General features: G+C 32.9%; 1 protein-coding gene and 1 pseudogene across 1 annotated transcript; both read right to left on the bottom strand.

The window, feature by feature from the left end:
- Positions 1–2188: 2188 nt before the first annotated feature.
- On the bottom strand, positions 2189–5580 carry LOC132172717 (probable glycosyltransferase At5g20260). The gene is made up of 4 exons (XM_059584274.1): positions 5264–5580; positions 5017–5168; positions 3381–3729; positions 2189–3009 (listed from the first exon to the last, which is right to left on the bottom strand). The coding sequence occupies exons 1-4, from the start codon at positions 5546–5548 to the stop codon at positions 2329–2331; spliced, it is 1467 nt and encodes a 488-aa protein (XP_059440257.1). The 5' UTR covers positions 5549–5580; the 3' UTR covers positions 2189–2328.
- A 3242-nt stretch (positions 5581–8822) lies between these two features.
- Positions 8823–12128, bottom strand: LOC132169029 (probable LRR receptor-like serine/threonine-protein kinase At3g47570; annotated as a pseudogene).
- Positions 12129–16718: the final 4590 nt, after the last annotated feature.

Genomic DNA, 16718 nt, shown 5'->3' with positions numbered 1-16718 from the left:
CGAGCATTTGCTACTCAATAAGCCTCCAACGAATCTGCAGCACATTTGACCACTATGATAAAAGAGCTGATCTTTTTTCACCGCCATAAATTCCATGTCCTCTTTACTCAGACATCGAAGAAGCTCCTCCCATTCAGACAAACATTATATATATATTGAACTATGGAAGCCAAAAACATTACTTTTATTTATTTATTTATTTTATATTTGGAGTTTTTTTAAAAGATAAATGCTATATTTTACTGTTTCACTTAAAGTTTAGATTTTTATTTTGTTAATAAAGGTTGATGGATAGTTTCACTTCAATGGAATGAAATTATTGGGGGTGTAAACCCTTTTAAGCTCCGTTTGTTTTGACCTAAAATGTTTTTCGGTGTTTAGTGTATACGAAAAATTAGAAAATTTTTTTATATACGTTTTTTTATTTAATCATATTAAACTTTAAATTACGAAAATGTCCCGACTATGTCTGTAATGCCCCTAGGGGTATTACAATGTCCTAACTGAGTCCCGATAGTGTCCTAACCGGGTGGCGAGGTCTCAGCAGGGTCCCTGCAGGATCTCGATTGGGTCTCGGCACAATCCCGGTCGGACCCTGGTCAAGTCCTAGCGTAGTCCCTGTCGGGTCCTACCCAAATCCCGATCGAGTCTTGGTCAAGTCCTAGCGGGCTCCTGGCAAGGTCCTAGCAGGGTCTTGGTTAAGTCTCGATCAAAAAATTGACGATATCCTCCAAGGCCAGCAAAAAGATAAAAATGACACCAAATTTTTGTTAATGAGACAAAAGTACTCTTATAAATTTGAAAATAATAATAATAATTTGTTCTTTAAAAAAAAAATTGTTTTAATTGTTTTAATTTTTAGTTTAATTTTTAATTTATTAACAGTATTTTTGTCATTATAGGAGATATTGTCAATTAGATAATGAATTGAGATTTCCGACTGCATCAAGCGTCAGACATCTGACCTTTTTTTTAAAAAAAAATTGAAGAATAGAGATATTAAAGAGAAATTCAAATTTGAGGTATTAGCACTAAATTTAAGGTATTAAGACTAAATTTAGGATGATAAAATTTATTTTAAGTGATACCATCCCTAAAGGATTAACCTTCCACCCCTAGGTTTTAATTTTAAATTCAAAAATAAATTTTGAGGCATTAGAAACTAAATATTAACTCATAAAAATTTAACAAAAAAAAAATAATAATAACAAAATTTAGCAAGATTAGGAAGAGAGAGATTTTTTTACAATTTTTTTTTATTTTTTATTTTTAATAAAACTATGTCAGATTTTGACAGACACTTGTCTAATTCTTGACAACTTGATAGCAGGACTCTTATATAATAGTTTATGTTGTCTGCAAACTTTAATAAAAAAAAAAATAATAATAATAAAAAGAAGAAGTGACAACATGAATAAATTCTCAAACTCTCCGGAAATTAGTCGCTATTTTCCTTTTTGGGTCAATGCAGAAAAGGATAACGTGTTTCAATTGCCTACATTCACTTCACTTGTGTTGCTCGTTAAAAGAAAATAATTTAATAATAATAATTAGTTGCCGAACACAAAAGAAACTGCCAAGTGCCAAGGTCATCGTCCTTCGTTTGGCACAGCTATATATGGACCACAAATTTCTTTTTTGGAATGTTTAGCAAGAACAGAGAATAAATTGATTAAGACTTTAACACGTTAAATAGTAATTTCCTCTTCACTTTATCGATTTAAATATTATTTTATTTTTTGGGATGTCCTGTCCTAAATATATGTGCTCATTTTCTAAAAGTGATATTTTATTTTGTATATCTTGATATATCATTTGTTTTTTTTTTTTAATTTTTGAACAAAAATACACAAAAAAAATCTTTTTTTTGAAAATCCTACTATTTCTAATATGAAGTAAACGATATTTAAGAAAGATAATCATATTTATTATTTGTATAATTTTAAATTAAGACATAAATTGTGACAAGAAATATCATTTACAATTTTTATTACGTGCTATGCTAACACGGACATCACATGCTCTAAGAACACATGTAAGTTTAATAGGAGACTGAAGAGTAGCATGTCTCAACTTATTGGATGAGAAACGCTTCTCATTTTCATATGGCAATAAAAATCAGTTTTTGGATCAACAAAGGCTTATAAAAAAAAAAAAAAAATCAATGGCTTATTTTCATTACCCCGCCATGTCATTTGTACGACAGTCGTATAATAACCTACTAAATAACATTTCTCTTAGCTTAGTGATGTTAGAGAAAAACAAAATCATTCATCTAGTTATGTTTTGTCTTCTTTACCTATGAAAATCTATACACAATATTGGTTGTCAGAGAATATTGTGTGTTAGCTTAATGTTAAGCCTTCTAAGCCATACAGAGTGAAGCACCATGTGAATTACATCAAATGGCTTGGCTGGTCGATTCAGCTCAAAATGCCTTGCTACTTGTTTCACCCTCTTTTGCAACATCAAATATCTCCTCTGTGAAATCCCCTCCAAGATCATCTTAATTTCTGGTATTCTTTTTGGAGGAATAAATACTGCAAACTTGCTCCAATCAAGAACTTCACTGAAGGGTAATGTGTAGAAGTCAGAAATGATCACCGGCACACATTCTTGATACATTGCCTCAACCACCCTGGGGCTTGCCACTTCCGACCCACTTGGGCACAAGCAAAATTTGGTTTGTCCCATCAATTTGTGGTAGTTTTTCTTCTTGGGAAGGTTCTCATATACTTGGACTTGCTGGTCTTTGTTCTTCCAATGCTCGAACAACATGCTCCTTATGTCTCCGTGGGCGGCACCTGCAAAGAAGGCGAGGATTGTGCGCTTACTAGGCGGCAGGCCGAGGCGGGGCGGGCCGAGCGTGTGCTTAGGATAACCTTTCAGGTTATATTCCGGCAGTGAAATGTCTCTTGTAGGAATGAATCCTTCGGACGTGTTAGCATTGCATAGCACCCTGATGAAGTTCTTGAAGTACTTACGGTCCTTCTTTATGATCTCCGGTGCCTGAAAAACGAAATAGACAATACGTTCATGTTAGGGATAAGATTAAGGTGAGATAGGTAATGTTCCACATAACTTAAGTACAATCTTAATCATGTGTATTGGGTACCCTCATTTTGTAAGTCGATTTTTCAGAGGTTTTAAGTCACGGAACGATGACCTATGAGATAGAGTTGTTGACCATAGACATCCACTACAAAACGTTTGTACACATGTTACTTTAGTGTAATTCGAGAAACACAAAACCTCATAAAATAGCACTAATAATTGCTAATTATCAAATGGCAAAAAATAGAACTGTTGATTGATTAGAAAGATAATTTTGAGATTAGCAAGCAATTAAGATGATGTAATTGGCAGAAATTAAAGGATACCCAATCATGGCAAGAGAGCATAAAATGGTCTGCTCCACTGCTTCTATTCCAGTAAGGGTATTTTGTTGCGACGACATTGACATAATCTGTGAAGATTGGGAGTAAAGGGAAGTGCCAGGGGTCAAGCCTGTAGAAGAAGTTAACGATCTTGGTAATACTTATAGGGAGGAAAAATGCATGCGCCTCATCAGGATGGCGAGCCATGAAGATGCTATTCCCCCTCTCCATCTCGTCGATGAATTGGCCCTCGATGGAGTAGATGTAACTCATGGGCCCACCGTGGACCAATGGCTTCTCTCCTTCCCTGTAGGCCCACACCTTGAATCTCTTCACCATCTCTATGTGGCTCCTGCATGGTCAACGCCCATCAATTCTCATTTTAGTATTTCAAACCAACGTGATCGTGCAATGGACGCAGATTAAATGATTAATAAATGCCATTTTATAGAAACGAAAGGAAATGCATACTGCTATTTTCAAGACCACGCTTCATAAAGCGGTGGTCACTAGTTCGAATCTCTCTTTCCTCTCTTTTGTGGATATATCAAAAAAAGAAAAAAAAAAGAATACTGTTATTTTTGAAAAATGTTTTGTTACATTTTGGCGTTTATTTTTCATAAATTGAGACCCCTTACAATTCATTTTAAATTTGAGATTTTCAAATTCATAAATCTTAACTGTTCATCTCATCTAAACGCTTAAAATAAGTCATGTTTCAGCATTTAATGAGAAAATATAGCTTATTAAATTCTTTGAGGGTAACTTCCTCATTAAATTTCCTTAATAAATACTGAAATATGACTAGATGAGATGAATAGCTGATATTTATGAATTTGTGAATTTCAAATTTAAAGAAAATTATAAAGGATCTCAATCCAACTCGTATACATGAAATTGACTCTAAAATATGCAAAGAAGCATTTAACCTATGCATGATGTCAATATTAATACGTCTTTTAAAAAAGTTTAAATAATATGACATTATGTACACAGTTATATATACAAACTTTAAATGCTAATCACCAATTACCAAAAACACAAACTCGAATCCTTTGCAATTCATTTGAACTGCCTTAAAAAAGATGAGTAAAAGTATTTAAAAAAAAAAAAAGAAGTAAAATGACAATTTTGTCCTTTAATTTTAAGGAATCAACTCAACTCTCGTTGATTTGAACCCGAAATGATGGGTTTAAAAAAACATGTGCTACATTTTAGAGAGAATTTATTAGTGAATATTTGTTTAGATATTACATCAATAATGTAGTGATAAGCATTTGCTGTCATTATAAATCTGCAACAGCTTTATAGCCATTTATTACAATCTGTCTGCAAAATGCTTCCATATATATATAGTAAGGAAAGGAAATTATGGTGTACAGCAAGATTATGAGTACTGTCAAATTTCATATTAAAGATAACATTGGATTCAAAGCTTCAACCGCCTCAAAAAAGCAGAGAAAACAAACACACAGCCGCCCACAAACTAAACAAACAAACAAAAATGATCGGACAAGATGATCGCTAGCTAGCAGGAATTTGGAATTTTTTGAAAATGGTTTCTAGTATTTTTCATAATCAAATATAATTAATTAAAAAAAAAAAGAAGCAATATTTATTTAAGCTCTGAAAACTCAACTGATGAAAGGCAAACGCATTTCTGTAAACGCAGCCTGTGGGGATGTACGTTTCCTCCCTGTCAGAAGTGAAGTTCTGCGTGCGAATCGCGTTGCGGATGGCCGCTCGGGCTCTTGCCAGACCCTCTTCAATCCTCTCCGTTTTGCTCTTCTTCTGCTCACACAATATTATTAATGCATGAACGCTTAATTTCAAACAAACAGAGAATTATAATTTACTTTTGAGTAAAACTCGTGAATGATGCGCACCTGGAAATGACTGAGAGAATCGCTTCTGGGTTTTGTGGCGGAAGTGGTTGAGGGTGGCGGTGCATCTAGAGGAGGAGATCTCTCTGCCTTCGCCGGAGAGGGTGCGGGTGTAAGTTGCAGCGGGGTTTGGAGATGGGTTTGTGGTGGAGAAGGTGGCGGTGGCGGTGGGGTGGAAGGAGAGAGACGGAGAGGGAGATGGTTTTGGTTTAGGGGAGAGACGTAGAGGAGAAGGAAAAGGGCAAGGATTAGTAAAAATGGCGACAGGAAACTCGAGCTTATTGCCATGGCTGCTGACCTTTGGCTTTGGGTTGGCTAACCAAGGATTTTAGACATTTTAGTTTTAGGCAGAACAAGTGACCTTATGACGACAAGGTTTTTTTTTTTTTTTTTTGGCAAGCATTTTTTCGTTCTTGTGTGGACCGTAGAGTTCCTTGAATGTAGTGAATGATAATGATAATATCTTCGTAATATTTTTTTTGGAAAAAAATAAAATAAAATGGCTCCTAAAGTATTTTGCAATTTGGCTCTTTAATGTTCAAAATGTAATAAAGTAGTTACAGGAAGTTTCAAAAAATTTTAAATTGGCCACTTTGATAGTCAGCACCGTCAAATTGGCAAAAAATTTTAAATTGGCCACTTTGTTAGTCAACACCGTCAAATTGGATGAAAAATGTAATACGACATCGTTTTTTAAGGTTAAGTTACTAAAATGTTATTTTGAAAAAAAAATAAAATTTTAAAAAGCCTCCCAAAACGACATGGTTTGGCTTTAAAAAAAAAAAAAAAAACCTTACACTTACCGAACGTTGCCACGCGTTCCACCCATTTAAAAATTATAAAATATTATTTATTGTTTTTAAAATTATATATATATATATATATATATATATATATATATATTGTTTTTTGATTTGGCCAAGGCTGAAGTCACCCTCATGGCCTTTGGATGTGGCTCCATGGCCCTTGCGCGTTGTTCGACTACCCCCAAAGGCCAAACCCACCAAACTCATTATTTTTTTTTTGACCCTCGGCGATCCACTCTCAAGGGCCTTGGGGGTGGCGGGGTGATCCACATGTCTCACCCATTTTATTATTTTAAATGGGTGAGACATGTGGCAACAATTGGTAAGTGTAAGGATTTTTTTTTTTTTTTAAGCCAAATGACGTCATTTTGGGGGGCCTTTTTTAAAAAAATTTCCCACAAGGGCATTTTAGTAACTTAACCTCAAAAAACGATGTGGTATTGCATTTTTCATCCAATTTAACGATGCTGACTAATGGAGTAGCCAATTTAAAATTTTTTGAAACTTCGTGGGACTACTTTATTACATTTTGAACATTGGAGGCCAAATTGCAATTGACTGGTAGTTTGGGGGACCATTTTATATTTTTCCCAATTTTTTTCAATATTCTCTTATAATTATAAATTATTATGTAATTATTGTATAATTGCAATTTACTCATAGTTATTTTTCTAGAATAAGCTGCAGTTCTCTTTATAAAATTATGTAGATTTATTTTGTTCCTTCTATTAAAAAAATATTTGTATCTTACACGTTCAAATGACACATGTATTTTTATAAACTGAATTAGAGGAAATTTTTTCAACCCACTTTGAAAGAAAACTCCCTCCCTTTATCAATGAAAACATTAATTACTTTATGCAAGTTTGGAAGTTGATTACTTGGAAGTGATTAATTGGAGGTGGAACTGGAACTGCCCCCAAAATTTTTAAAACCTCTAAAATTTATAAAATTTCTCATAAATTTTATTTTATGAGTTTGACCTCCCAAAAATTAATATTCTACCCTTAAGGATCTTCATTTTTTTGTTAAATCCCCTCTCATCTCAAATCCCGGTTCCGCCTTGCCCTTGTCCCTTTCCTTTCTTCATTCTACCTCATTCTTTGGTTTGTTTCAACAGAGTCCAAGTTAAAGCAAAGGTGGAATTGCATATTGTTGCAATAACTCTATTTTTAGGAATTATTTTCTAATATATTCAATCCCTTATTAGTTGATGATTCTGTAATAATTATTTGCATAGCCCTCCCTATAAAATGATAAAGATGCCATATGAAAATACATCAATTAAGGCATGAGTTACTTTATGCAAGGTTAATTTTCTCGAAGTGATTAATGGGAGGTTTGATCCACTCGAAGTGGTCAATTTATTAGTTTATTTTCCTTATTTTTTTGTTTATCAAGTGATAGAAGCCCTCGGTTCGGTTCCTATCACATAAATTTATGAATGATAATAGATGTTTGATTGCATTATAAAGGCTATACAGACTAACTTTATGGTGAAGAGATATGTTAATTAGAATTATGAATATGATATACTATTTCTTCTCTCGTATAATATTTGGCCCTGGTGCTATAGAGATACATAAATGGTATATCTTAATTAATTCCTTGAGATTTATGTTGTCATATTTTAAAAATGGTGATATTTAAAGGAGACCATAATTTATACATTAACAGCTACTCATTTACCCATAATTTTCCAATTATCTTTTAAGTTTATTTAAAGGGAGAAAACAAGGAAGAAAGAAAAAGCACAGTTGGTAGTGAGAAAACAAGAAAGAAAATTCAAAGTTGCTGGCAGAGCATGAATATTGAAAAGAGGAAGAAAACGGGGAAAATCAGAAGGCTACGTAGGTTCAAATAAATGGAGGTTGTGTAATGCTATATACTATACTTTCATTCCATCCTTACTTTATTGGGTTGATGTGATATTACTCATCAATCTTAAAAAAAAAAAAAAAAGAGGGGTTCAAGGGCAATTTGCTATGTCAACCTAGTATGAATTAGGTGCGATAAGGGTGTATCATATAACTTTACTCATAGTTGTAACTATGACGTTTTTTAAAAGAGTAAAGTTATAAACTACATTTTTATCTCATAATTATCCTACAATGATGATATCACAACTCCAACCAATCCTTAAATCAATCATTATTAAAAAAAAAATTCTCAATTTCATTTTTAAACTCTCAATTTGGAAAGGCAACAATTAACTCTACCAAATGCTTTAATTTCACCATAAACCGCAATACAGGTCAGTATTCTCGAATTCATCAAAACTAATTCTAAATTAAACACTCATGCAAGTAATTTGATCATCTAGTTACACAAGAACCTCAATTTTGAAACAATTAAAGCCAAGAACCACAATCCCCAATCTTCGTGCATAAATGACCTTGAATCTTAGATTTTCTCAAATTTATCGTAAACCATTATGAATGAATGACCAATTGAAGAAAAAAGAAAAACAAAATTTTTCGCCAAAATTGAAATAAGCAGTACAAGGCAAAAGGAAAAATGCAATGAGCTTAACAAACAACTAACCTACCAATATTACCTGTTGATGTTATGGTCTACTTGTAGTTTTGCTGCCTCGACGAGTTCTAGTTTTAAGAAGTCTCTTTTTGGCCAAATGAAGCTCAGCTACAACATCTTTCATGTTCATCCGTTCTTTGGGTTGTTCAACAGAACAAGCAACTCCAATCCCAAACATCAAAATCATGCACTCTTGAATTTTGCTTCCTCTAGTGCTGCCGTTATCGTGGATCACTGTTAACGGTTGTTTCTTCTTCTCTTACTTGAAGAAGAATTGGATCCGCAATCTCAATCACTCGTTCAGGCAAAACTTCTTGGACAAAGGAATGTAGATTTAGAATGCCTTGGAACATGTCATCTGTGGGCCTTTTTCCTGTAAACATTTCTAATAGGAGGATTCCAGAGCTATATATATATCACCATAAGAGGAAACCTCATTTCCCATACCATACTTTGCGATTCAACATAAATATATGATTAATTATAATATGACTATATAATTAACTCATATTTGCTAAGAAAGGATGTTGCTATGATACTAAATGTTTATGAAGAAAATGCAGAGTAAAATTGTGTTATCCTCTTCAAACTTAGAAATGTTATTAAAAGAAAAAAAACAAAAAAAAAAAAGAATATAACTAAGGAATGATCAAGAGTGTATTCACCGTGAGCAGTATAACCAATAGTTCATCTTATGCCAATAGAGCTCGATTGGTTGGTTGAAGAGTTATGGTTATCTTCGGGAGAAAATCTTGCTAACCCAAAGTCTCTAACATGTCCAATCATTTCATCGTCGAGACGAACATTGCTCGACTTGAGGTCACAGTGGAGGATTGGTGTTTGGCAATGATAATGGAGATATTCCAATGCACTTGCAACATCAATGGCGATATTCAATCTCTGGTTAAGATTCAAATTCCTCTGTTCTTGGTGCGCCTCATTTTCTTTAGCACTTGGATGCAACCAATCATCAATGCTCCCATTGACCATGAATTCATAAACTAAAGCCTTGAAGTCATTACCCTAATAATCAACACCTGAACAAATTGTAAGTACCTTAACAAGATTTCGATGCCTTATATTTCTCAGGGCATCACACTCAACAAGAAAGCTCTTTGAAGCTCCACGACGTAAAAGGTTGATCACCCTAACAGCAATTGTTGTTCTACCCTCGTCAATGATTCATTTATACATGGATCCAAAACTACACACACCAAGCAAATTAGCAGAAGATAATCCATCTGTAGCTTTTAGGAGACTTTGGTAAGACAAATTCAAAAGAGAATTTCCTGACGAACTTGAAGTGGGGTCTTTTCTTTTCCTTCTTAACCAAAAGACAAATAAAAAAGAGAGTACATGAATTACTCCTAGAAGCCCGCAAACTAAAAAGATTGTTGATATCATGGTTAAGGCCGATTTCTTCTTCTTGGGCTCTCTAAAGATGCAGTTAGGCAAGTGCATCTCTGGTATTCGTCCGCACAGCTAATTGTTCCCTACTATTGAAGTTGCACTTGAGTTCTTGAAAATGCCATCTATTGGAACCATACCCTCAAAATGTTGCAAGGAGTTGAAACCCACAAAAAAGTCTAGAATGTTTCCCGAGAAATTGTTCCGAGAAAGATCTAAGTCTTGTAGTCCTCTCAAAGAACCAAAACTTGATGGAATGGTCCCCTAGAGAAGTTTCCTTGCATATCTAGGTACTCTAGCCTAATACAATTGCCAAGACTCTCTTGGAGTTTCACTGTTTAACATGTTTTTTGAAATATCAAATCTACCTAGATTTTTCAAATTTCCAACTTCCACCGGAATGGGACTCGTGAATCGGTTCATGGACAAATTGAGACCAATTGACAAGGATGAGAGACCAAAGACCTGTGGAGATATGGTACCACTAAGATTGTTATTAGAAAGAATTAATAAGATCAAAGATTGACAGTTTCCTAAACTTGACGGTATGCTTCCGTGAAGATCATTATCACTTAAAGATAGACAGAGTAACATACTCACGTTTCCAAAAGAGTATGGGATATTACCTGAGAGATTGTTTCTGAATAGATATAGTATATGTAGTCTTTGAAGCTTTCCAATATCAGGAGGAATGTTACCTAACAATCTGTTATTCCACATGTCGAGCCTCTCTAAGTTGATGAGATTCATGATCCCACTTGGAATCATTCCAACTATGTTATTGTTATCTAGGGGTGTCAATCCGGTCCCTATTCTCGATTCTCGGTTATTGACCAAAACTGAGAACTAAAACCGGAGTACCCCAGTTATTGATTTTGGAAACCCGAGTAACTGGTTCCCGGTTAACCGGTTATATAATAACCGGCCGGTTCTGATTTGTACCCGGTTACCCAGTTTTTTAAATTTTTGTATTTTGGGCTTATTTTTGCTCCCCACTTCCTCCTCTTTTCTTCTTTTTCCTTTCTCCCTACCCCCTGTTTCACGCCAGTGGTTTTCATCTTCTCCATTTATTTTATTTTTCCCCAGTTGCTTAACGTCTTCACCATCTCATTCATTATTTCTTATCCTTATTTATTTCTTTTTTCATTCTCTTTAACACAGAAGCTGAGAGATTAAGAGAGAGATTGAACAAGTTAGAGAGAGAGAGAAGTAGAAATTGAGAGGAGACAGAGAGGGCTGTAACGACTAACGAGGGGCTCTGAAACAAACAAACAAACAAATATAAACACCCTAAATCAAAACTCAAAAGCATAAAAACAAAAGCCAAATATCTATATATATTGGTATCCGGTTACCCGGTTATAAACTGGTGCCAAAAACTGGAACCGGAACCAGAACTGGGGTACACGAGAAAGTAGCTGACTTGGTAAAGGTGGATGAAGCATTCTATGGTTTGAAAAACCCGGTTACCGGTTTTTTCCAACCGGTTCCCCAGTTTCTCGATATTTTTTGACACCCCTATTGTTATCTACTAACAATACTCTAAGAGTAGATGAGAAGTTACTCATACATTCAGGTAAGACTTGACCAAAATTGTTAACATTTATAAGCAACCACTCTAAGCTAGTGGCATTGGTCAAAGTGTAGAGAAAACTCAAGTCATCAGCTCCCCCACTTCCTAGTTGGTTGTAGCTAGTGCTCAACCGTTGAAGCCTATGCAACTTTTCCAAAGAAGACACATTTCCGGTAATACTGTTGTCTCCAATATCAAGTTTTTCAAGATTGGAGGCATTGGATATTGAAAGAGGAATGGAGCCAGTAAATTGGTTAACTGAAACAAAAAGGAGTTGCAAATTTGGAAGAATTATCTCCAAATCCCATGGAAGACTCCCTTGGATTTGATTAAGTCCCACGTCAAGAAATCTAATAGAAGAGAGATTGAAGATTGATGAAGGGATGGTACCAAAAAACTGATTTTCAGAAATTGCAATAGTTGTAAGATTCATAAGTTGGCCTAGAGCACTAGGAATACTCCCACGTATATTATTTGAGGGTAGATAAAGACTTTCAAGTGACGATAAGTTGCCAAGAAATGAAGGAATACTTCCCACCAATGCCATAGGTGGCCGAACAAAAGCACAAGACAGAAACAAGTGCAAGGATGGGAAGCCCCATAGAATTGGGAAAACTCTTAAGCTAATGAGCTGTTGTTGTCTCTCAAGAAAAGAAGACAAAAGTTACCCGGACAAATGTTATGATGTTTTGAAATCAACATCAAAATATTCTAACATTTTTTTTTTTATCACATTATTCTCCTTTTATTACTATTCAAATAAAAAAATCACTACAAAACAAAATATTTTCACTTTTCCATATCATTTTTTCACTTTTTTTTTTTATACCAAATATTCTTACTTTTTACTCCTTTTTTTCTTTTACCTTTTTTTTTGGGCCGTGTTTTTTTTTTTTTTTAAAAAAAAAAAAGCTTTAACAAACATACCAAATCGTTTGCCAAACGGAATCGTTGTTTTTATACACAGAAGTCTTGCCCTTCCAAAGTTCCAATGGGGGTTAGGTGGAAGTTTCTTCACTTTTCAGTGATTTTTTTTTTTTTTTAATCTAATGTGATTTTTAAAATTATCAATAAATTAAAATTTAATAATAATCTTGATACATAGAATTCCAAGTGTTCAGATGAAGAAAGTATAGCTCCTCAATATGTTTCAGAAAGTTGTGAAGAAAATCCATCTGAGTTGTCTGATATATATATATATATATACTTCCATCTTTTCGGTGATTGGGTTGTAGTTCATCCAATAGTTTGCATCCATGAAAAGTGAGAGAGGTTTACTTCCAAAATTTGACTAGCATTTTTCAAGAATTAGGGTCCAAGTTTGCGATTTTAAAATGTGCGATTTGAAAATGTGATTTTTAAAAATACACTTAAAGTGTTTTGTAAAGTCGCAGTTTAAAATTGCTCATTTTTAAAAAACACATCATTATTTGCGATTTATGCCTTTTCAAGTCGCAATTTTTTTAAAAACCCAAAGCATTTTTTTTTCAAAAAAAATACATCAAATTAAAAGTTTATGAGGTGAAATTAAAAGTTTTTTAAACCTAGAAGGTCTTCTCAAAACGCGTGATAGGTCAGGAGTCCTAAGTGAAATTATCCCAAAAAAAAAGTGAAAACTTCACTTAAAACCCCTGAAGTACCATATATTTTGAGATAACCCCCCAAATTTAAAAAACTCTCAATTTTACTCCTTAAACTTTCAATTCGATGTAATGTACTCCATCCGTCAGATTTTAAACGTTAAAAGTGATAAAATGATCTTTATACCCCTGAATTTTTTATAAATTCTAAATTTACCCTTAATTTCTAATTAAAAATTAAAAAGAAAAAAAAAAAGAAAATCGAAGGATAATTTTGTCTTTTTAGTAATTTCCCTTATGGGTTAACAACTGAATCTGACCAATGGGGGTCAATTAAATCAAATTGAAGTTCAAGAGGTTAAAAATGAGAGTTTTTTAAATTTGGAGGTTTTCTCAAAAACGCATGGTAGTCCAAGGGTCTAAAGTAAAATTAAAAAAAAAAAAAAATTATTCATTAAGATGTTTAAATTCTTGGGAGTGAAAGTACCCGAAACACTGTTTCCGGAAAGAATTTTTTTCTTTCAAACCATTTTCTTACCTTTAAATGTTGGAAAAGGCATTAACATGACTTTGATCCACTTCAAAATGCTATGGCTTTGTTGTTAAACCATTCCTTCTTTTCCTTTATTTTTATGTATTTTTTTTTTTAAAAAAAAAAAACTTTTAACAAACAATTTAAAACATGAAAAACTCAAATTGTTTTAATCTTTATGTCGTATCAAAATATTTTGTCAAATCAAAAACAAAAAGTATTCTTCAAAACACATTAACAAAAACACTCCAATTTTGTAAAAACAGAAGGCCACACAAAGACAGAGTGATGGGTAACGCTGTACCCGTGATAATTTCTATGTGGTCGTAATGCTAGATAATATATTTTCATTTTACAATTGTTCATCAATGTTGATATGACACTATAAATCAATTATTGGATATACCTTTTTTTTTTTTTTTTTAATTTAACAATAATTATTTCAAGGGTTAATTAGGAGTGGCACGTTAACTGTTGTTACCGTGCACAATAATTAATGAACAATATATAGAATCGAAAAGAGAGAGAGATTAAGAGAAAAAATCGAAGCACATATTTAATGTGATTCGACAATTTATCCACGTCCACAAAGAGCCAGCTGTAATTTTACTCTTTATAATTCATGGTTACATCATATATATATATAGAAAAACCCTAAACCTTACTTGTACGGACTTATTAAGGAAATCTCCAAAATATCCTGTACCGTGAACGGCGCTAGCGCGACGTTCACTCCGCTCCGGTCAACTTTATTTGATGAATGTTTGATAGAATTATAGCATCTTACATTTCTCTAAATGGACAAATTAACAACAAAACAATTGTATTTGACTATTGGCGGAATTCTGAAACATAAAAATAAAAAAATAAAAAATAAAAAAATAAATGTTTCTAATGAAATCACATCACCCCAAGATCATGGATTTCGTCATATACTAAAGATTTTTTGTTTTGATGTCCAATTGTTATGAACTTGTGATAAGTCTCGTTTTTTATACTTTAGCAAAACCCTAGAGAGAGCCTATGACGTGGGATCCATAAGGATTTCAATCCTCAGCCGTAGGATTAGTCAACGTCTCTCTAAAAGACCATTGGCTTAGAATGGAAACTCTTTCTAAGAAAATTCCTTAATTCTCCCTACAAGAGAATTTGGACTTCCAAAAATTGCAATAACGTTGCTAAATCTCTTTAAAGTTTAAATTAAAAATTGATATATTTGTTTGATGAAATCAAACGATGCTATATTAATATATTATTATATTTTTAACATGTTTAATTAATTAATTAATTAATTAAACATGTTAAAAATATAATAATATATTAATTAATTAATCTTTCAAGGGCTCCGCCACAATTGTATAGCATCAATTGATTAAATTGAACATGATATGATATGCAACATTATTTGATTTGTTCATAGAAATATATCAATTTAATTTAAACTACAAAAATGTTTAATGCGACTTTTTCAAAGTCATAGGAGGATATAACGTGAAGAAACTGCAGAAGCAGCTGTTTTTAAATAAACATTAGTTAGAGACTTGCAAAGTTGCAATTGATTTGTTCATAGAAATATATCAATTTAATTTAAACTATAAAAATGTTTAATGCGACTTTTTCAAAGTCAGAGGAGGATATAACGTGAAGAAACTGCAGAGGCAGCTGTTTTTAAATAAACATTAGGTAAAGACTTGCAACGTTCATTTTTTTTACTTATTTTGAGAGGATCGGGTCATTTTTGATCAATTTTTTATTGTTTGATTTTTATTTATTTTTTTATTTTGTTGTTTGAGAAACACCCATTTTTCAGAGCTTTAGTCATATACCCCTTTTCCAAATTTGCTTAAAAAAAGAGAGAAAAAAGCAGAGACCGATGGAAAACTCACCTAACGTAAGTCTTTATCCGTACGAAACTCAATGCCAGCTAGAACAAAAATATCCTTCTACTATAATTAACGGGATAGTCTCCGGTTAAAATGAAATTGAGAGAATTCTAATTCTTGCTAGCTGCGAAGCGTTGAATTGAGAAATTTATTCATCGAAGTATATGTGAATCAAGAGTAATGCTTTAAGTCTTTCTAGAGTTCTCATAGAGTTATCCTAAACGTGATGTAGCTTTTAAAATCACTAATAGATCAAAAGTCAATAAATCACATCTTAAATTTAATGGTGATTTTAAAAGGCACATCACATTTTGGATGACTCTAAAAAGACTCTAAAAAGACTTATAACATTACTCGTAAACAAAGCTTGCTACTTGCTGCTTGACTTTGAAGTTTGACCTAATCTATTCGTATTTCTTGTCATTAGGGAGAAAATTGTAATGAGACCGTTTTGTTAAATCCACCATTAATTGGACTTTATGCCTCCATATTTTTATTATCTATAATAAACATTTGGGGATCATATGACCCAATAATAGGTTGGACAAAATTCAAGATTATCAACCAACTTTTGATTTTTTATTTTTACAAACTCTTGCGATTCAATTGACTTTGATTTTTACTGTCATATCATTTTAGTTGTACGATCTACTAAATAATATTGGCCTATAAGCACTACTACATTAGTCCAATTATATAAAAGTATAATGAAAATTGAATATGTAGTATTATTTGTAATCCGGTTAAAAAAAAAAAAAAAACAAAACAAAACAAAAAGTATTGTTCATAATCAATACAATATAAATGTGTGCTCGTGGAAAAAGTTATAAATTTTCTTCAAATCAGTCCGAACGAAATATCCTCTAACCCATTTAAAATAGTGTCAAATGTCTATAAATATTTAAAAAACACATTAAATTTTGAAAAAAAATATCATCTCCATTTCAAATGATCTAGATAATATCCAGTTAGTTATAGTGGATGAGTATTTTTGTCTTTTCATTTTTTGTAGGGACAAAACTACCTCTTCACTATAACTAATAACTGATATTAATGACGTTAAGAATTGAACGTGTCTTTCAAATATTTATAGACACTTGGCAGTTGACACTATTTTAAATGAGTTGGAGGATATTTCCTTC

The sequence above is a fragment of the Corylus avellana genome, chromosome ca2 (genome assembly GCF_901000735.1).
Source record: "Corylus avellana chromosome ca2, CavTom2PMs-1.0".
Taxonomy (NCBI): domain Eukaryota; kingdom Viridiplantae; phylum Streptophyta; class Magnoliopsida; order Fagales; family Betulaceae; genus Corylus; species Corylus avellana.
Note: the sequence above shows the minus strand (reverse complement) of the source record. Positions and strands in the feature narration are given on the sequence as shown.